We start from the raw sequence: 20,400 nt of genomic DNA, 5'->3' as shown, positions 1-20,400 counted from the left end.
TTATTGATCAACAATTTCACTATGGGATCAATAAAGTTGTTTGAATCTCAAATCTTAAAAAATAAAGATCCGGGCTGGGAAATAGAGCAGGAGAGGGCGAAAGAGAAAGCAGGACAGGGAGAGAGAGAGAGAGACAGCAAGATCGAGAGGGGGAGACAGAGAGGGGGAGTTCAGGTATGAGAATTGACAGATATGGCCAAGGTGAGGGTAAACATAGTCCACAGGGGAATTCATGTCACATAGGACCTCATGACATAATTTAAATTTTACAATTGCTGTCCTTCTCAATGTAGAATGGGTGGTATTCCAGCTGTCAATGGTAAAGGAGAGAGACTTCTTCTCTACGTTGGAATCATTGACATCCTGCAGTCCTACAGGTGATTCTAACATAAATCTTGTGATGACATGCAGCCACCTCAGATCATTAGCTACTGTATATTGCACACTGTGGCTTGAGATGGAAGTCTAATGAAAATATGTACATGCTGTATTTTCCTACTGTTGCAGACATTTACTCATACATCGAAGCAATATAATGCTTTTAGACATCACTGTTAAGCCTATAAGCATGGTTCTTCTTTGCATTTGGTTATGGCTGTAAAATATAGGGCATGTTTACCGTCACTTTGTTAAACTGTGCTTCTCTCCGTTTTCCCCAGGCTCATCAAGAAACTGGAGCACACATGGAAGGCTTTGGTTCATGACGGGGTGAGTTTTTGATTAGCTCTTTATGTAGGGACACAGCCTGTCAGGTGCAGAAACCTCCAGAATAATACACACATAGGAGTCCAGCTAAAAGCTATTAAATCTGCAGATAGCATTTTCTGCTGTATTATCATATTCTTATTCATACATGCTCTTCTTTGGGAGAGTACACAAAGGAACGGCAGCTACATTGTGCTTATACAAGATCTCCAGCCTCAAGCTTTATTTGTTTTCAGATCACATTGTGTTTGTCTGAACTTTTATTAGCCTCGGGTTCGGAAAATGATATTGGTTTGAAGAAGAGCTTGTCTGTCTATGTGGATTTTATTCTCTGTCAGCTTTTTCCTAGTCTGTCTGTCTTGCTCTCTTTCAACCTGTAACTGTAAAGTACCTAACTGATCCGGTAGTTCTGTGCTCCCTTTTTTTACACGCATGGGTCTATTTGAAAATACTAATGCACGCGCTAGTGGGTCAGGGCTTATTAGACGACAGTTTTGGCAGAACTATTGCTTTCTAACCATAAAAGTTCATCCATATTTTCTCATAAAGACATTACTGAGCTTTGTAGAAAATCACCTTTATGAAAGTCAATATGACTAAAAGAGAAAGAGCTGAATTGGCAGCACATGTTCCTGCTGTCATGTAAAAAGTGTGTTCTTATCAACTACTCAAAACAAAGCTCCTACTAGCCAACACACATCATATAACTTAGTTACTCAATTGATTTTGATAACAAGTACCACTTGTTACAGGATTGTATATTACATAATATTCAAGCTGTCACATATTAAAAATTGCCACAGTTTACACACTCAGAGATGGCCTGAGTTTGCTTTATGTCTCTCTGCTCCATCTCCAGATGCTATGTTTCTACAACACTTCACACATCTTTTAATCCACTTGGGATTTCACTTTGTACATCATCTCCAGCCTGCTCTCAACCCTATCAGTCTCTCCCTCCTTGCTCATTACACACTCCACCCTCCCACTCTGAAACATACATACGCAAGATGTGTGTGGGAGAGTGAGCAACCCAGTAACAACCTCCTGTGCGTCACTGCTGCTGCTGATAATGGATACTCCACACTCTGTGTGTTTCATGCACTTGGCTCGGTTACGTGAATGCCTTCAAAGATGATGCTTTCAGCGACCCTGAATGATGCTGATGCAAAAAGCTAATAAAAGCTGTAGGGAGGAGCTTCTGTCCTTTCACTTCTCGCTCTCCTCTATCCCTCTCTTCCTCCATCAATACCAAATACCAAGTGTCATCTGTCAGTCTGCTGATGTGTGATCTTAGTGTGCTGCAACATAAAAAATGAATTGATGTGTCTGTAGCCCGGTCTGACAGTGCTACTGTTTGCTATTTGTCTTTTTGTGTGTCTGTCTTGTGGTTTGACCCAGAGAAAGCAATTACTGCAATAGGGCACTACAGGACTAGCAGACGGTTTAAGCTACTGTAAGCACTGGTTAGATTTTATATTGTAAATCATTTTATCAATGCAAAGTTTGACTCATTAATGTTTCTCTCTTTCCCTCAGGACACTGTATCAGTCCATCGGCCTGGCTTCTATGCTGACAGGTTCTTCAAGTTCATGAGCAACACGGTTTTCAGGAAAAGTTCCTGTGAGTTCAGTTTACGTGGAGACGCTGCCTTACATAGTCAAACAGAGCTGTGTGGGAAAAGCCACAGAAACAAATGTCAGATACAGTAGCCAATTACCTTATTAGGTGCTGCTTCATGTTGTGAGAGAAATTACATCAGTTTTGTCCTTGTTCTTTTCATCACCTTCAAAGGCACGAAAGAATTCACTGCACCAGGGCTTTACAGAACATTTTGAATTGAAACTCATATCACATAAGTTGTGACAAATGCGCTTAGAGAGGCAATGTTGGAAAAAACAACTTAACTTACTTTTTTAAAATCAGACCTTTGATTCCAATAACAGCATACCTCATGTTTAGCCAAAGTAATATATTAAAGGTCATTGTCTTTCAGCTCTAAAGTCATCTCCATCCAAGAAGGGTCGCGTGTCGTTAACAGTGCCTAAGTGTGTCGGTCCTGGTGCAGCCTGGTCAGCGAGCCAGCTGCCCTCAGAGAGAGATGAGAATATCTACGACCTGAGAGGAGCTCGCAGCTTCCCAACGCTGGAGGATGAGGGTGAATAACATCTGTTACATCTTTGTTGCTGTTCAGAGACTTATCCCAAGGACACCACAGACAAATGTCAGGTGCAGATGATATGAACAGATACCATCAGCAGTCATTGTGGAGTCTCATTGTTTTGATTTTTGCCTCAGGCAGATGCTTTTTTTTTCCAGAGATTAGCTTTTTTTTTTTACGGAATCTCAGACTAAACTACAGTAGAGCCTCTGTCCACATGAAATTAAAAGGGTTCGGTCGTCAAAAGCGCTACTGATCTTTCCAGCCCTTCATCGACCACAGACTTTTTCTGCTGTTGCCATTGGAAATAAAAGGCACAAAACTAAAATAAAATGAGTGGTAAATACTTAAAATATAACAATTAACATGCACAAGCTGTCAAAGATCAATCATTTCAATTTCATCTTCTCCCAGGGCGACCAGATCTTCTTCCATGTACTCCTCCATCGTTTGAAGAAGCCACCACAGCGTCAATTGCCACCACCCTCTCCTCTACCACTTCTCTGTCCATCCCTGAGAGATCCCCATCTGACACAGCAGAGCACCCCCGCTACAGGTGAAAACACACACACACACACACACACACACACACACACACACACACACACACACACACACACACACACACACACACACACACACACAGACAAAATATGCAACAATGGAGTTGTTCAGTTTAAAGTCTGTTGCTTCCAAATGATAGCTGACACCATATGTACTGATAAAGTCAAATTATTCTAAATTCAAACATTGTCTTCCATCGTCAGTCATTCTGTTTTGTGAACAAAAAGCTCTTGTTTCTGCAGCAGTAAATAATTTGGTTTTGTTTGTTTCAACTGCCTAAAATCCCTAAGTTACAACTTCACCAGAAAAAATTGCTTTGAGTTTCAGTAGTTATTCATGTGCATGTTACAGAAGCCACATCTAATACATAGCATGTTAGCTGGCTGCTGGCGTCCTTATATACAGCTTGTACTGACTGTGTCCATTGTCTATAGGAGGCACACCCAGTCTCTCAGCCATGATGGGAGGTGAGTTGAGTCCCTGAATGCTGCTTTCGCTTTATAGACAGTTTTTAAGCCTGTTTAACTGTTCAAGCTTGACACTCACTAGCTTTATGTTTTCACATTATTACACCACACAGGGTGTGGTGTGAGCATAGCTGTGAGGTCAGCCTGCCGGTCGGTGGTGTATGAGTAGGCCAATTCTTAATATTTCTGTGGTTTTGACACGTGTTCTCATTTTTTCTGTGCACGCGTCTGTGTGTGTGTGTGTGTGTGTGTGTGTGTGTCTGTGTGTGTGTGTGCTTGTGTTTGTCTTTAGGACCCAGGAGGATCGTGTGCGTGAGGAGGATCAGCAGACCATCACAGTGGAGGTGGAGCTGAAGAGACACGACAGTGAACCCACCATCTCTGTTCCACAGCCTTCACCAGAAACCAGGTACACCAGGGTTCTGTGATTTCCCAACAAAATGTAATTGGACCTGTATTCTATGGTTAAACATGTAATATAAACATAAATGGTATTGTTACTGTATGTAGTCATAACAAGACAGAATTAAATTAAACATATTGTCTGTTTACATATACTAAGGAGCACTATCTTCTACACAACCTTAATAAAATATTCCAAACATAAACCATGTCATTATGGAGTCAAGACTAATTCCCTGTCAGCGGACCAGCTGTGGGCAGTGCAACCTGATGACATAATTAATAATATCTTAAAGGACGCCTACACTGATTTTGAACTTGCTTCTTTTTGTTCTAGTTTGGGTAGTACATGTACATAAATGAAACCATTACACCCAAAGTGTTCTATGACTACCCTACATTAAAATGTGTCCAAATGACATCACTTGTAGGAACCGTCAGTTCAGATTATGTTGTCTTGTTGTTCAAACTTTGTAATCATGATCAACCTGCTTTTCCAGAGCTCCCTCAGATCACACAATCTGAACTCCTAATGATGAAAAAACTCCTCTGGCTCTTCTGAGTTTTTCAACTTGAAGCAGAGAAATATTTTAATATAGGGAAGTCAGAGGGAGGTTTAAAAGCATTAATGTACATTTATATTCAAAACTAAATCATAGAAGGCAAGATGAAAACTGGTGAAGTTGCCCTTTAATGCTGTTATGCTGAACCCCAATTGTCAATATGGCTCAGTTTGTTTGCTGTTGTGCTATAACGTTCCTGCTTGCGGAATCTCTCCTGGTCTCAGGCAGCTGTTAGATTAGCGCAAACCTCACACACATACACACATACAGTTTCTAACATGGATGAACACTATCAGCAGCTTGACCCATCTGAGCTCATGGTTCCCCTGTTATGTATAAACAGACTGAGTGGAGCTGACATCTACTGTACAGAAGTTAGGTTGTGAGAAAGTGTACACATGGATGTAATTTTTTGCCCTGTGTGTTATGGGGTGATACTGCAAAGAGCCTTGAAATAGGGGAATGAGCGAGTAGAAGTAGGGCAGTGGGGCAGTCTGCAGGCCTGAGGCTGTGCCCACAAAGCCAAAATAAAACTTTGTAAATTTTAACCTGCTTTTTAATTAGTAAATGCCTGTTTGGATTTTTTTCTTGTGAAGAAACAGTGCAGTGATTCTAAACAGAAACAATGGCAGGGGGCTCATATTTATGTTGGTGTTAGGTCAGTGAGGATTAGGGTGTGGATATTAAGCCAAACCAACTGAATAATTAAGTGTGATGCTGAGTAGGCAGTGGCTAGACATATGGCCTGGAGGTCTGAAGCAGGGGCAGAGAAGGGATGGGGTAGTGAAAGAAGACACACTGACAGGCTATTACATTTAACTGTCTGAGTCAACTAATTAAAGCTGTTTCAAAGTCACGCAGACCCACAAACTTGTTAGATGAGAGAAGAGGAGAAAAGAGAAGACAATTGATTTGAAGAGAAGATGAGTAGATAAAGTAATATGCAAGAAAATGTTGCGAGTAAAAATAGTTGATCTGAAGAAAAGAAGCTGCAAAAGAGGAAGACAGCATCGGCAATTAAAAGATGGGAAGTCTAATATATTGAGACACAATTATATATGTATTTCTGCATGACAACCATCTTCAATCACCCTAATTCATTCAGCAATTTCATCAATTCCCTATTTGAGATGCCAACTGCACTTATTTGCTTCAGTGGCCAACTGCTGGGCCTTTCCTCTACCCGAGCTGAGCCCGAACACAGAAGCTGAGAAATCAGTGTGAATGCGCCTAAATTTTTCCAAATAGTCAATGATCTGGCCAGCAACAATAAAGGATTGTGGCAAATCTTTGAGCCTGAGCATCTAAACCACAAACACCCCGACACACACAGCAGCTGAATTGTTGCCTTTTTGTCTAATAGCTTAGTCCTGTTTCTCTGGTCTGCTGCGGTAAAGTGGTTTATGGCAAGTGACCTAATTAATGGGTCTGAATGTTGGTAACTGCTGTGTGTGTGTGTGTGTGTGTGCGCGCACATGTGCACATGTGAGTGTGTACCCAGGTTGTTTCATTTGTACCGAAACTACATGGAGCTTTTGTAAGAATAATTGATATCATACTAATATTAAAACCACCGGAGACTTGACACAGTTGCAATAAGTTTAAACAGACAGCTGTTTACTGCAGAACTTGGAGGCAGTTAAGGCACTTTAATACCCTGATTGATTTTTCATGTTATTATACAAGTGGTACATACTGTATACTGTATTTTCCCAATTGATTTAATGATTCATCCATCATGAATAAACCTTCATAAAAATGATGTAGACATGACATTCACTTGTCTGTGAATCATCATATCGTATCTGGTATTGTGCGGAACATGCGGACCAATGATCCACTGTAGCGACCATGAACTTGCCGGATAAGTCGAATGTACAAAAATTCTGCCAAAGTTCATGATAGTGACACGTTCATGTGTACATTGTATACAGCAGCTGATTCTGCTCTGCACTAACTGCCATTAATCCCACATCTGCTTTTCCACAGTGAAGTAGCCAGTGTTGAGGCCCCTGGTGGAGCTGCAGTACACTCCAGCTCTTCATCAGCCCCTCATGCAGCGACCTTCTCCTCTTCATCTGCCCCAGCTGATCCCTCTTCTCCTGTGGAGATCGAGGGAGCTGCCTCTAGTCCCAGGCTGGTGGTGGTGGAAGCAGACAGGGCCAGCCAGGTGTCTGGCTCAGGCTGCACGAGCCAGGCTTCAGTTGATGACGAAGATGACGTGCCAATCACAGATATCTACTTTGTAAGTCAAACCTCTTAAATACACACAGGCACACACACACACACACACACACACACACACACATCCTCACAATAGTACTCATACATATATAATCACTGCTAGGAAGATGACAGTAACTATATGTCAGACTAGAACTTGCTCTCATCACTTCTCATTGTTCTGAATTTGACATTTTGGTATAGCCATTTAAGCAATCCTTATATTTAGTTGGTTCAAGTGTATTTTTAGTTGTAAAGTCAATGGACTGTGCTGTATGATGCTCACCTACAGAGGCGTTGACAAAAAGGACCACAGAATGCAGGTGAAGATTCAGGCGGGTATTGGAATGTGAGTGTGTGCAGTTACTGCTTGCAGTGCGTGGGGCATTTTTAGCATTTTGGAGAATGTCCTTATTTGTTTTGCTGCAGAGAGTTAAATAAGAAGCTCAATAGCTACCTGCATTCTCAATTTTAAACTAACTGGAGGCTGGTTGTAAGTTTATTTTTATCATACAGACAATTAAGTGGTATCGGTCCTCTTACCCAACTCTCAGCAAAAAAACAGTTTTTTTTTTCCCCAATGTCAAACTACTCCTTTATACACAGTGTGTTGCAGTGTGCACTCTGGTCTAAATGTTTGTAAAGTGATGATAGCATGTGCACCACCACTTTGCTATTCCTGTCTAACAAAGCCAAAAACACACTCAGCAGCTGCTTTTGTGTAAATAGCTGCTGAATCTGTTTTTAGAATTAGTGTGTTCAGTCTACAGGGTTGTCCTACTATAGTCAATTGTCTACTATTAGATAGTTTGATGTTAGTATAAATTAATGTATGAGTGTCGGGTGGATCATGGAGAGCGGAGCCAGTGATCACAGTTACAGATAGAAACGTTCGCACCTGGCTGCACTCCCACTGGGTGTCCCCTATCGGCAATCAAACGCCCTCTAATGTAGCATGAGAAATCCTAATGGACAGCAGGTTATTCAGCGAGCTCCCTCGCTTATTTAACAGCCCTCTCATCTAACCAGCTGTGGCTGGTGTCCAGTTCAGGCTTCAAAAACCTTCTGTATGCAGCAGCAACGGTCTGTAGTCCTTCATGAGGCAAAGTGACAATGTGCACATCATCAATTGTAACTACACATAAGCAGTGTGCAGGCAGTGTGGTCACAAGTGGTCTCTAGGGAGTGACAACATCCTAATATGAGTGTGAACACCATCCAGATCTTGTATATGGGCAGGTACATTTAAACTGTCAGCTTCTTTAGTGCTTTACTCGGTGTGGCCATTCAGCGGCTCAGTTAACCAACTTGTCATCTGTTCATCCTTTGTGCTTCTTGTCAGCTTGTTCAAACTCCATCATCACTGGTTCTTCCCTATGACACACAAACAAATTAGGTTTCTGCATGATCGCTGATCCTGATTTTCCATTGTCGGAGGTTTTGGTTCACATCATTCCCACAAGAAATTCAGGACACACTACACTGAAATTTCACTAACTTAACAAAACAATGTACCTTATATGCTGAAGAAGTCAAAGTAATTTAATTTGTAGGAGAAGTGGCTTTTGACAAAATGTTTTTTTTAAATCCATGGCTCATGTAATTGTATGTGAATAATAAATCTTCAAGATCAAGTCAAAATTCTATTAATTAAAGAAAAACAATCTTTGTTTTACTGGGTTTGCAAACCAAACCCAGTAAGCAAATTACAAAATTACAAACACTCTAGGACTTATTAGCTCAAGATTTTTCAGACAAAATTGAAAAGAAATCAGATTTTAGTGCATTTCTGTGTCAATGAGAGTGGATGTTTGTATACATACAATAAAACTATATTTCGCCTCTGTTGGCCCATTGTTTGGTTTAAACGGACAGAGGAAGAGTTTGTGTTAAAAGACCATATTTTCTCACCTCTTATTAGTTATTTGACAGGATTAGGACCTAGAAAAATACTTGATTTGATGCAAGTAATGACAAAATTTGAACGTGTGTAGCCCCTGGGAAAAACACATTTAGCAGTGACTGCTCAAGACACAGAGTGGGGTATGTACTGTATGAATGGTCACTTCACAGGTTCATCTGTGTGGCTCTAGTCTAAATTATTCACCGCTATCAACGGTCTCCACATGCACTTTTCATGATTCCTGCTCTGCTCTTCACCTCATCACAGTCATCTGACTGTTTTACTTTTTGTCTGCTCTCCTTCATTTTTGTGCCTCTCTCCTTCTATGCTCTGTGTTCTAATTTGCGTAATATTCTTTACCTTTTGAGATTCTATCTAATTCTGGATCTTTCTTCTCCACCTCTCCCTATTTTCGCCATCCTTTCTCGCTCTTTCTTTATGCTCCCCCTCTTTCTCTGTTCTTTCTCAATCCTGTCATTGTCGTGATGAGCCATAATGAAAGTGAGGTAGTAGACTGTTGTGTAGAGCGGGAGATGAAAACAGAATCACTGCCAGACTTGTGAATCTATTTGTCACCACTGACTCATCCAGTGTATCACATTCAGAACAGTCTTTTCCATTTTCACCTCAGTGTGCTTCCATTTTTCATCACATTATTTCACCTTTCCTTACTTCTCTTTCATCTTTTGTCATCTCTTTTTTTTTTTGTTTGTGCGTGTGTCACGTACCCCTGTTATTGTCAGTTTCCTGATGGGAGGACCTGGGTGGTCTCTCCTCTCCAACAGAAGAGGAAATGCCAGACCAGTTGGCCAGTAAGTGAAAAGTCAGATGACAGGATAACAGTTCAATATCCTGAAAGTAGACTGGACTGTAGATTGTTCCTTTTATTCCTTTGTTCAAAGAAATATCCCAGTGTTGGGAGGAAACAAGCTTTTCTGGAGCATGTTACTGCTGCTAAATCTAACAACAATGTCCACACTCCTCATAGTGGAGACAATGAAGTGTGGGAGGCAGGTATACAAAAGACAGGAAGATCCTTTTTGTTTGTCTTTTTTCCTTTAATATTATTTACAGTTTGATTCCTCACTCGCCGACAACTTGCCTCATCCTTGTTTTATTGTGGCCCTGAGAGCTCATGCCACTGCAAACTGAGAAAACACCTGCAAATAGACAAAACACAAGCAAATTTTAAAAACTACTTTATTAATTTGACAACCCAGGCGCAGCATTAGGAAATGTGGCACAAAACAGAAAACCACAACACAAATGGCTCTGGGAGCAACTAAATGTACATTTACAAATCTAAATGTCTGTTGCTTTCTACTGTCCCCTGGAACCGTTGTAGACAACTGTCATAGCAATGTTTCCATAGCAATGTTGTTTTTATTTTGCTTGTATTTTGTATATTTGCATGTGTTTTTGTGATTTGCAGTGCTGTGGGGTGAGCTCTCTGTGTGTATAATCTTATGTGCGTATGTTACGTCCACCCGCACCCCCTCCACCTCCATCACCATTGGCAAATACCATGTTGCAGCTGCTTCCCTCTCTTTCATTAAGGGCTGGAACCTACAGTGAAAAGACACGTCAGCTCTCAAGGACGTAGTTTAAATAGCACTTCTGCTCGTAGGAAAAGTTGTTGTTGTTTGTTTTGGTTTGACCAAGGATGCTTTCTGTGTCTTCACTGCCCTCGCATCCTGGCTTTTTCCCTTTCCCACCTCCCCCTTCCTGCTTCTCATCCTTCTTGAATGGCTGATGTAGCGAATCATTCCTTTGCTCTGTGCACTTCACTTTGCTTCCCAAAGAGCTAGCCCAAACGGGGCCAAACACTAAAATATGCGATTCAAACCCACATCAGTGAGAGCCATCCGGTTTATAGTGCTCCTCTGTACGACAACAACCAGTTATTTGCCAGTATTTACATCTGTGTTCACAAACACTAAGCGCTGAAAGGATGACCACATCCCTTTAAACATAACTCAGTTTACTTAGTATATCAACATAACACTCCGATGTGTCTCAGCAACATTTCCTCCTTTTTGCATCCCTAATTTTCATTTCCTGTCTTGTCTCCTCTTCTCCGGTGGTCTCTTGTGTCTTTCTCTCCTGCCTGCCCCCGCTGCTTGTCTCTGTGCCTCTGGCCTTTCCTCTGTCCCTCTGGCCCCCTCTGCTGTGGTGGGTGTGTAAAAACAGCCTCCAGAGGACAGGACCTGGGTGTACTCACCGCTACACTATGGCTCAGAGTCTAAGACCTTACCAGATGGGGATTGGGAAAGAGAGACAGTAAGTGAGAAGTACTGGAATAAAATATGAAGCACAGGAAAGTTGCATAGGTGAGGAATATAATAATTTCAAGGCAGCATTGTGTTAATTGTGGAAAGGATAAGTTGTAACTTTACTCTTTGTAAGAAGCATCTATAGTAGGTGTAGTCAAAGACTCTTAATTTGAAAAGTCCATCACTGTCCAAGATTAGGCTTTGTCTGTGTCTAGAAACACACCCCTACATTACAGCATTCATTTGTCATTAATGAGTGGGTGGAAATGGTCACTGTCTGCCTGCATGACCATTTAGTCCATGACCAGCCATTCAGTGTTCCTCTAACAACAAGATGCTCAGAATTTACTACACCACCTTACTACATCAGTGTGAAGCTCATACTGTACAGCACCAGGTCATTTACTTCAATCTTAGGCAAAGTAAGTGAGGTTTTTTAATTCATTTATATATGTTTTAAGGTTATTTCAGGTTTTAAGTCAATTACAAATGTATAGCATGTCAGCTGTCTTTCTGAAAACATTTTTAAAAAGTGGAATTTTGTTTCAGATATTTCTATGTGAAGTTCTTCTTGGAAGGCTGCTTTTTTCAGGGTGGCAGCAGTTTTCCTGACTGAACTGTATGCCTTTGTTTTCAGCTCATTTTGTTTTTCATCCTCTCACAAATGCATATTACACCAGGGATACTGGTGGGGGCACTCAGATATTGTTTACACTTAATACACCAAAAAAACAATTCTTTGTTTGATACAGTAGCATCTCTGCTGTTCTACATCACGTCCACCCCACTGACATAAAATACTTTTATTAACAATTTTAAAATTGTATTAAATATTTCATGCTTACTTCAATGCATTGGCTGATCCAAGATATAGCACTATATCTTTACTAGATGTGCAACCAAAATTAGTCAGACTGCTGTAGACTACAATAAACACAAACGGATGGCTTTTTGTTTTAACACATTCTGTTATTACTGAGATATTTAGGTGCTCAGGGCTGTATGCTATGCTGACAAGATTTCTCCTTGCCCTGACTATTCTATTTTCCTGTTTCCAATCATGAATGCATGAGAAGGTACACATTCTACCCCATGGGGTGTTAAAAATGTGCGAAATATGTGTGAACTCAGCTTGATGGATTCACTATTTCTTTCTGTCTGTCTCCAACAGTAAACCCTGTTCTCTGGCAGAGAGGAGTGAACGTGTCAGTGGAGAGGACTCGTCGGGCTGAAGTCCAGACCTCAGTGGTAGCAGCAGGATCTCTGAACCAGGATTTAAAAAAGCATCCAGAAACTGAAAATACTGAGAGGAAAAGGGACTTTGAGTACCAGATGGGGAAAATCCTGACTGTGATACCATCACTGATTTCCAACCATCCCTGCCTTTCACCCTTAACAACTAAAAATTATGTCAGTTTAATAAATATGTGTATGTGTGACATAGTGTGTAAGGCTGTAGTCTTATATGTCTGACATACACGAAAGACCATAGTAACTTAATGTACATTCTGTTTCACACAAGCACAGCCCTCTGATTGGATCTTAATGGGCTTACCCACTCACTGTGCAGAGCAGCACATAGAGTGGTGAAGTATCGGGAGCAGTTGGTTACCGACGCTGAATTTCCAGTTCAGATGTTTCTTCTAATGACATCCTCAGTGTTACACAACTCAGAACAAAACATAGGACACGTCAATAATATGAAATTCCTATAAAAATGTGCGTTGACCTTCACTTTTAATTATTTTATCTCCTGAGATGTCATGGTATTCTTTTGTGTTTCCGATTCACAGATCAGAGGATTTTCAATATGACAACACAAGCCGTTGGTGCTGTGTGGAAGCCAGAGCTGCAGATCAGAGTTGTATCAAATTCATAATGCTTTGTTGCTGCAACTGTAAACAAAACATGTTTGAAATTCATCTAAAGTTGATGCGGATTATGAAAAGTAATTATTTTCATCTGCCGATAGTTTTGCTAGTTTATTGGACCCAACAATCTTTAACTCTCTGCTGCCACTAGAAACACATGTAACTGAGTTTTAAGCTCAGTTAATGGATGTTTCTTAGTAAAATGAACTCTGGGAGATGTAGCTAACTTCTCAACTCACCTTTTTCATGTACACAAGCCTGTAGGTTTGAATTTTTAAAAGAACCTGATATTTTCTAACACAGTTGTCCATATTTTGTACGGATGATTCAACTAGAACAGTTTCATGTTTTTCATCAAAGCCATGGAAATGCTCCAGCTGGGAATGAATGAAACTTTAATCTCTGGAAGGAGGAGCATCAGAAGTATCTCCTGCAACTTCACAACTCTGCATGTAGCGAATTTTGCATGTGAACTGATTCGACCAATCAGGATGAGCCCACTCACCTGGCTCACTATACTTACATGCAAATTTTAGTCCACTACTTGCTGAGTGAATGATCTCACCTGGTGAGGTAGAGGGCTCTGCTTGTGCTTATAGAAATGGAGCAACAGTAATAACCATTCAAAACAGAACATCTAGAGATCGTTGTTGTCACATTTACAGTTGTGAATATATGCAGTTTAGTTTATAGAAGAAAGAAGCTTTTTCTTTAATGAATAAACAGAGATAAGAAGTTATGAGAAATTATTTCATAGTAACTCATAATTTATAGCATTGTTTGAACATTTTAATGTCTGAACTTTAATTCAGCTGTTTTACCATCTGTGAACATTTATTTATTTCGTCTGTATTTTAATCTAATTCTAACTCTTCACTGTTACTGGTACTTTTAATGTTGATTCTTTTTCAGTTTCCATCCAAAGACCTTAAGTTTTATGCTTTTTATCATTTAAGCACTGCTTCATAGTTTGTCTTCTAAATAATAATTTTGTTGTGTAAATTCAGTGTTACTACTTTCTTCACTACATCTCTTGTGGAAACAGCTGAGGCTTATGACTATTGCCTTCAAATAAGAAGGTTTTATTGCAACACTAAGGCAGCAGACATTGTCAGTCATAATGTTCACATCATTACAATGTCTTCCAGTGTTGCCCTGTTGTTGGACAGATGCGCACAAATATTTGTAAAAGTATAATTTTGCATTTTCTTTTTTGGGGTGGAAGAATTAGCATTTCACTGATATTTGCTATCTCTGGTCATCCTAACCTCCGTACAATAAGCCACCCACTGGACTGGAAATTTCAGATGTTTCTAGATGTAAAGCATCAATTCTAGTATTTGCAGTCAGTATCATATCTGTTACTTGTATGTTTGAATGACCAAACCTGGTTGACCTGCTTAGACACAGCAGCTTGTAAATGGACTGAATGTTGTACACACTTGAGGACCTGAAGATTAACTAGTGATAGAGGCCAAATAAAGTTGCATCTCGTTATCCAGGCATCACACTTTTCATTTTTTACATAGGAGTTTCTCACAGCTAATCTTAAGACTTTTTTTTACTATTATCCAGTGTGTGTGTGTGTGTGTGTTGGTAAAGTCAGTCAGTCATTGTTAGTGTTTACTGTAATCTCTTAAGTTAAAGCTCAGAAAACTTGGGTTTTTAATCAATCTTCAGAATGGTTTTCTTCAGTTGGTTGTTTCTCTGTGGGTAAGGGAGGAGGCATCAATATCAGACATTGTAAAATAGGGATGAACTCATTCTCATGATGTGCAGTGGCCAGTTATAATCAGTTTGCTGTTGTTTATCAGATGGAGACCATAGCAGCAATATTTGTACAGTTTAACTTTTGAGTTCATTTTAATTTCCTTATTGAAAAAATGTTACATGTAGGCCTATTGTTTATATTTTTGTCACCTGTGCTGTTGTATTTATTTTTATTTCCCATAGTTGTGCTTCTATGATTCTGTACATAAAATTATAAATACATATATAAAGATATACAAATATATTTTCCATTTGAATCTGAGAATCTTATTTTTATTTGCTTTTATTTTTGCTGCTGGGCAAGAAAGGTTTGCAATGTATATGATTTACTGTATCATATTCCTCAGTGTGTTTATTGAGATGCAGCTGCTGTATATTTATGGTCTATAAACCACAGCTGTTTCTTGCTAAGATATACAAAATGGAAAGATTTGTGGGTTTTACTGTACATGCAAATCAATAGGGATTCTTCCAACTGTTCAGCTGTGTTGTGTATGTGTTTTCAAATGTGTGCCCTCATCCAATAGGGAGAGCCCATTACAGAGACATAGCATGATTTCAAAATGAATATGCATATCAGAAATGTGTATTTATGTATATTTGTGTAAATGCATCTATTTATACATGATAAATAGATGTCTGTGTGTGTGTGTGTGTTTGGACTCAATCAGAATGAATATAAAATAAAGCAGTTCTATGAATTGTTGGAAATGTCATGTTTCATTTTTACTGACCTGCTTAAAATAACAATAGAAGTATAATTTTGTTAAAGACAATTTAATACAAATACTAGTGTCAAAGATATTATGTATTGCCCAATTTCACCTAGAATTTACTTTAAACGTTGGGTTGAATGTACATCATTATAAGTTTTCTAATTTTCTTTGCATAAACAATTAATCACTTAAACGACAATCAATGTCTAACAACACGGGGTGTCAAAGTAGAGAACAAAGGTTATAACCACGCCTGGCTGTGTTGTTAGCTGTGCATGATGATTGGTCCACGCTTTTAAAAAAGAAATTCATTGGTTACTATATGTTTCATTCAACAACGTAGCGTTTTCAATTGGTCGAACTCGAGCTTACTCGGCTCACGTGCTCGCTACCTTTTTTTTTGTTGTTTTTTTTTTAAGGCAGTGCTCGCTAACTGCTAGTGGAAAGCGCTGTTGTTGTTTGTGGGAAAGTTCTTAAGAAAAGTACAAGAAACTGGTATTCTAAAATGGGAACCCGAGATGATGAATATGACTACTTGTTCAAAGGTAAAATTGTCTTTGGAGACAGTTTTTCGATGGCGCGTTCATCCAGCTAAAGGTCTGGTGATATCACTAGGAACTGGGGAAGTCAAGCAATGCTAAAGTTAGCTTCACTGAGTTGTAAATAGATATGATGATGATAACAAGATCACTCTTGACTGTGGAGCCAGGTTTAACTCTGACTAACTGGTATATGTTTGTTTGTTAAACTTATCGATGTCTAAAAGTACAGCCGTTTGGTGTCCCTGGTTTACAATATCGTGGCGAAAAGTCAGCAGTGAACAAGCAGGCTAGTGAAGTTAGGTAAATAATTAGCTAGCTTGGTGCAGCGTAGGTAACTTTACGTTGGCTCATTAAAACAGGTGCTGGAGACGAACTAAAGTTAACTTTAAACCACATTATGTTTAAACAGCTGCACCCTGCCACCCTAAACAGATGCTTTATTTTAAAATAAGGTAAAATTCAGGAGTCGTCTAACTAAAGCTAATGCTAAATTACGCAAACTAGCCAACTTGTTGACAACTAATATATATCCGTTGACGACTGTACTACTGCTCATACTCGCATGAAATTCTAAAATAAGGTTTAATTTATAATTAATTTATTACAGCACTGATAGATAGGCAGGAGAGGATGCAGATATTTAACCCCCACCCCACCCTTTTTTAACAAGCTTTACGGACAGAGACTATTCATAATATCAGTCATTCCCTATGTATGTGGGGAAATGAGGACAATTGCTACAATGAAGTATGAATAGGAACTAACTAATGAAGTACTACAGTAAATGCACTAAAGTTAGGTAGGATGTTAAACTGTACTGCACAGAAAGGTGTGGTATTGTCGTCTAAGTATTTAGATTATACAAAGGTTCTTTTCACAGGGTGAACTGAAGCTTGACTGATAGTGGATAGGAAGATGTGAGCTCAGCCCCATAATGATTCCACAGTTTTCAGGGCTGCTGATGTAATGGTTTTCTGCTGTGTGTGTGTGTGTTTTGGTTGTAGTTGTACTAATCGGAGACTCTGGAGTGGGGAAGAGTAATCTGCTGTCACGTTTCACAAGAAATGAGTTCAACCTGGAGAGCAAGAGCACCATCGGGGTGGAGTTTGCCACTCGTAGCATCCAGGTGGATGGCAAGATGATAAAAGCTCAGATTTGGGACACAGCTGGACAGGAACGCTACAGAGCAATCACCTCAGCGTTAGTATCGGTTTTATTGTTGTTGTTTTTTTACTTTTCCAGTATTGTGGTCGCAGGGCTATTTAATATGACATAATATTGCTGACTTGTCGGCATGTACTGAATAGTTTACAAAGTCAATTTAAAGATGACACTGTTAGAATTTTATCATTTTTAGCTTGAACATATAAAGGCAAACATACAAGTTAAGTTTTTTATAATGATAAAGAGTTAGACGTCATGCACAATTACACATTAAGTACTTAATAGAGAAATTGGAGTAATCTCGACTTACTTTAATCACCAGGTATTACCGGGGTGCAGTTGGGGCTCTTCTGGTTTATGACATTGCCAAACACCTGACATATGAGAATGTTGAACGCTGGTTAAAGGAGCTAAGGGACCACGCTGACAACAACATCGTCATCATGCTAGTCGGCAACAAGAGTGACCTCCGTCACCTTAGGGCGGTGCCCACTGATGAGGCTCGAGCCTTTGCAGGTAAATCAGTAAAAGGTGTTATTAGGAAAACAGCAAATGAGGAATATACTGGAACATTCAGGTGGCTCATCAAGAGACTAATTTATACTTTCTGCAAACCATTGTCTGAAGAGGAAATGGAGACGTGCAAAAGTGATCTTGTTCATATTACAATTGGGGTTACTGGAGATTGGTTTGTTGTGTTTGACTGAACGAGTTAAAAAATTGTAAAAAATAAAACAGTATATGTATTCTCTGTCCACAGTGTTGAGTTGTGTTTTAACTTGTAATATAATCATCAGGTGCCAAAACTACAAAAAGCAAACCCTGAAGAAAAACAAAATTTGTATTTAAGCAAAATTTCAAGTAATGCTTTAATGTGTAATGCAAATGTTGTCAATCTTGCCTCAGAAAAGAACACACTGTCATTTATTGAAACCTCCGCCTTGGACTCCACTAATGTAGAAGAAGCCTTTAAGAACATTCTCACAGGTAAGAAAAGGAATAAAGTTGACAACATGCTGCTTACTTTGAGTCTCTTTGGAAATGACTTTGGTAGATTAGCTAAATCATTACTATTTTATCTTTCAGAAATCTACCGTATTGTATCTCAGAAGCAACTACCAGACAGATCTACCCATGATGATTCTCCAAGAAACAATGTAGTGGACATAAGCGTCCCCCCAACAATGGATGGGCAGCGGGGAAACAAACTTCCTTGTTGTCAAAGTCTGTGACACTTGTCTTTTCAGTTCTTGTTTGATAGTTTTCCAGCTTTACCTCTTACCAATCAGTCATGCTGCTGTCAACTTGACACACTGAGAAGTCTTTGATCCATGACTCTTGCAGTTGACATTCCTTTCTGCTGGTTTCTTCATTGTTTTTTTTTGTCTTCCTACAAATTCAGAAGAACCTTAGTGATCCATAACTTTAACAGCCTCGTAGTAGCCTGAAGAAGGAGAAGGTGTTCAGGTATTTTGAACTTCACCTTTAGATTGTTGTAAACCTCAGTTTATTTTTAGTTAAGCAGCCTTTATGGTCCTATTGACCCAGTCCTATTGAAGGAAAGGTGAGGGATCACTGGGCCTGTTTTATCAATGCGTTCTCTGCTTGCCTCTTTTTCTCAGCCCACAGTGGTAGACTCCACTATGTGCTCAGATGGAATCCCAGTGTAATTTCTGGTTGACCTGATTTTGCCTATCACACCATATGTGTAGAACAGGAGATGAGCAGGAGGAGTATACTCTGGAGTATTGAAGCATTCTCAGTCTGGAGTTTACGGTTATCTCATTAATTCTAATTTTCCTCTATGAGCCCTTTTTCCACTGTGGCATAAAATTAGCATGAGCCAAGGACCAGACTGGCTGTGACTGTCTTTACTTAATACGGGCAAGTGTGAAACAGGTTGTGTTTTTATTTGTGGGTACATGTATGTTTGTTAATCTTTGTGCACAAAGATACCAAAGAAGATGGATGCAATCACTATTGGTTTTGTGTTTTCTTATTCGACTGTTCAAAAATGCTAAGTTTTTAGATCTTGTATTTGGCAAATGAATCCTGGCTTTATGCTATATAACAATAATGATGTCATAAGCAGTAGTGAAAGATTTTTTTTTATTCACAAAATGCTACTATCAGCCTTGAATAAGACCAATGTTCAGTTCTGATTTGGCTTAGGTCAAACTTGTTTAACAGACTGTCTTAAAATGAAAATCTTTTTTGCACTCGTCCAATAATTTCAATTTAACAAATCAGCTTCTATTTTTTAATACACTCAACATCTTTTTACAATGACATTCATGTTGCCTGTAAAGGGGACAATGCTGGCTGAAACTACAAAAACATACCACATGTGGTTTCTTCTACTGCAAGCCAAGCAACCTTTGTTGTCGTATAAATGTGATCTGTTATTGGGAACAGATAAAAATGCCTGTGATCTGAGAACATTTCAACTGAAAATCCACTAATTAAAAACACTTTCACTTAAGCCACAAACGGATGTTAGTTGGGAAAGTGGAAGTGAGAATCAAAAATGCAAACCTTGCATATGTTTGGCTGAAATGCTAGTTTTCACCTATCTGGTAGAATGGTTTTGTGTGTGATTGATTTACGTCTCTTGTGATGTTTCATCCAAAAAAGCAGATGTTCACTTGTTTTGCTGCTTTTCCTTTACAAAGAAAATACTGAGGCATAAATAAAAATAATCCACAATAACATATGGCAAACAGATTAAGTTTTGAATACATTGCTTAGCCACTGTGCCCATAAATTGTTACTTTTGTGTAGCAACTTAGGGTCCAAATGATGAGCAATTCTACTGTTAAATTTGGATGCACAAACTTCTGCAATATCTTGACTTTTGCAGATGGTGGCAAGGTGTTGCACAACATGTAATGCAGTTTAAGCACACTTGGTCAGAGTTTCCTTTTAAGCAAATGTTTGATTTAACTTTCAATGTCACTTAAAGTATAAAGGCAGGTATTTTTTTAAGAATCCTACAAAGAGATTAAAACAATGAATTGCCTCTGATCATTGTAGTGTGAATCCAGAACCTAATTTTAGCTCATTAGTGTTTGTCACA

The 20,400-nt window shown here is 39.3% G+C and overlaps 2 protein-coding genes across 7 annotated transcripts in view; both read left to right on the top strand.

Moving 5' to 3' along the window:
- The window catches only part of pip5k1ca (phosphatidylinositol-4-phosphate 5-kinase, type I, gamma a), a 47,810-nt gene extending 32,657 nt beyond the window's left edge, over positions 1-15,153 (top strand). The window contains exons 9-19 of one of the 6 annotated variants that reach the window (XM_067512071.1): positions 294-377; positions 660-708; positions 2,244-2,328; positions 2,702-2,863; positions 3,281-3,422; positions 3,865-3,897; positions 4,190-4,306; positions 6,852-7,107; positions 9,732-9,800; positions 11,179-11,268; positions 12,433-15,153. In XM_067512071.1, coding sequence (XP_067368172.1) covers positions 294-377; positions 660-708; positions 2,244-2,328; positions 2,702-2,863; positions 3,281-3,422; positions 3,865-3,897; positions 4,190-4,306; positions 6,852-7,107; positions 9,732-9,800; positions 11,179-11,268; positions 12,433-12,435 — 1,090 coding nt within the window. In that variant the 3' untranslated portion in view covers positions 12,436-15,153. Of the gene's footprint in view, positions 1-293; positions 378-659; positions 709-2,243; positions 2,329-2,701; positions 2,864-3,280; positions 3,423-3,864; positions 3,898-4,189; positions 4,307-6,851; positions 7,108-7,377; positions 9,692-9,731; positions 9,801-11,178; positions 11,269-12,432 lie in introns of those variants that run through there. The other 5 variants (XM_067512072.1, XM_067512073.1, XM_067512074.1 and 2 more) reach the window with 5 other exon arrangements.
- Positions 15,154-16,004: 851 nt separating this feature from the next.
- Positions 16,005-20,348, top strand: LOC137131371 (ras-related protein Rab-11B-like). The gene is made up of 5 exons (XM_067512529.1): positions 16,005-16,163; positions 17,165-17,360; positions 17,647-17,840; positions 18,231-18,311; positions 18,411-20,348. Exons 1-5 carry the CDS (start codon positions 16,124-16,126, stop codon positions 18,554-18,556), a joined length of 657 nt encoding a protein of 218 aa, XP_067368630.1. The 5' UTR covers positions 16,005-16,123; the 3' UTR covers positions 18,557-20,348.
- The last annotated feature ends 52 nt before the right edge of the window (positions 20,349-20,400 follow it).

Source organism: Channa argus, chromosome 8 (assembly GCF_033026475.1).
Source record: "Channa argus isolate prfri chromosome 8, Channa argus male v1.0, whole genome shotgun sequence".
NCBI classification, from domain to species: domain Eukaryota; kingdom Metazoa; phylum Chordata; class Actinopteri; order Anabantiformes; family Channidae; genus Channa; species Channa argus.
Note: the sequence above shows the minus strand (reverse complement) of the source record. Positions and strands in the feature narration are given on the sequence as shown.

Coding starts and splice junctions, on each gene's coding strand:
- LOC137131371 (XM_067512529.1), top strand. CDS start 16,124: ATGGGAACCCGAGATGATGAATATGACTACTTGTTCAAAG. Junction 17,361..17,646: donor TACAGAGCAATCACCTCAGC/GTTAGTATCGGT, acceptor TTTAATCACCAG/GTATTACCGGGGTGCAGTTG. Junction 17,841..18,230: donor TGAGGCTCGAGCCTTTGCAG/GTAAATCAGTAA, acceptor ATCTTGCCTCAG/AAAAGAACACACTGTCATTT.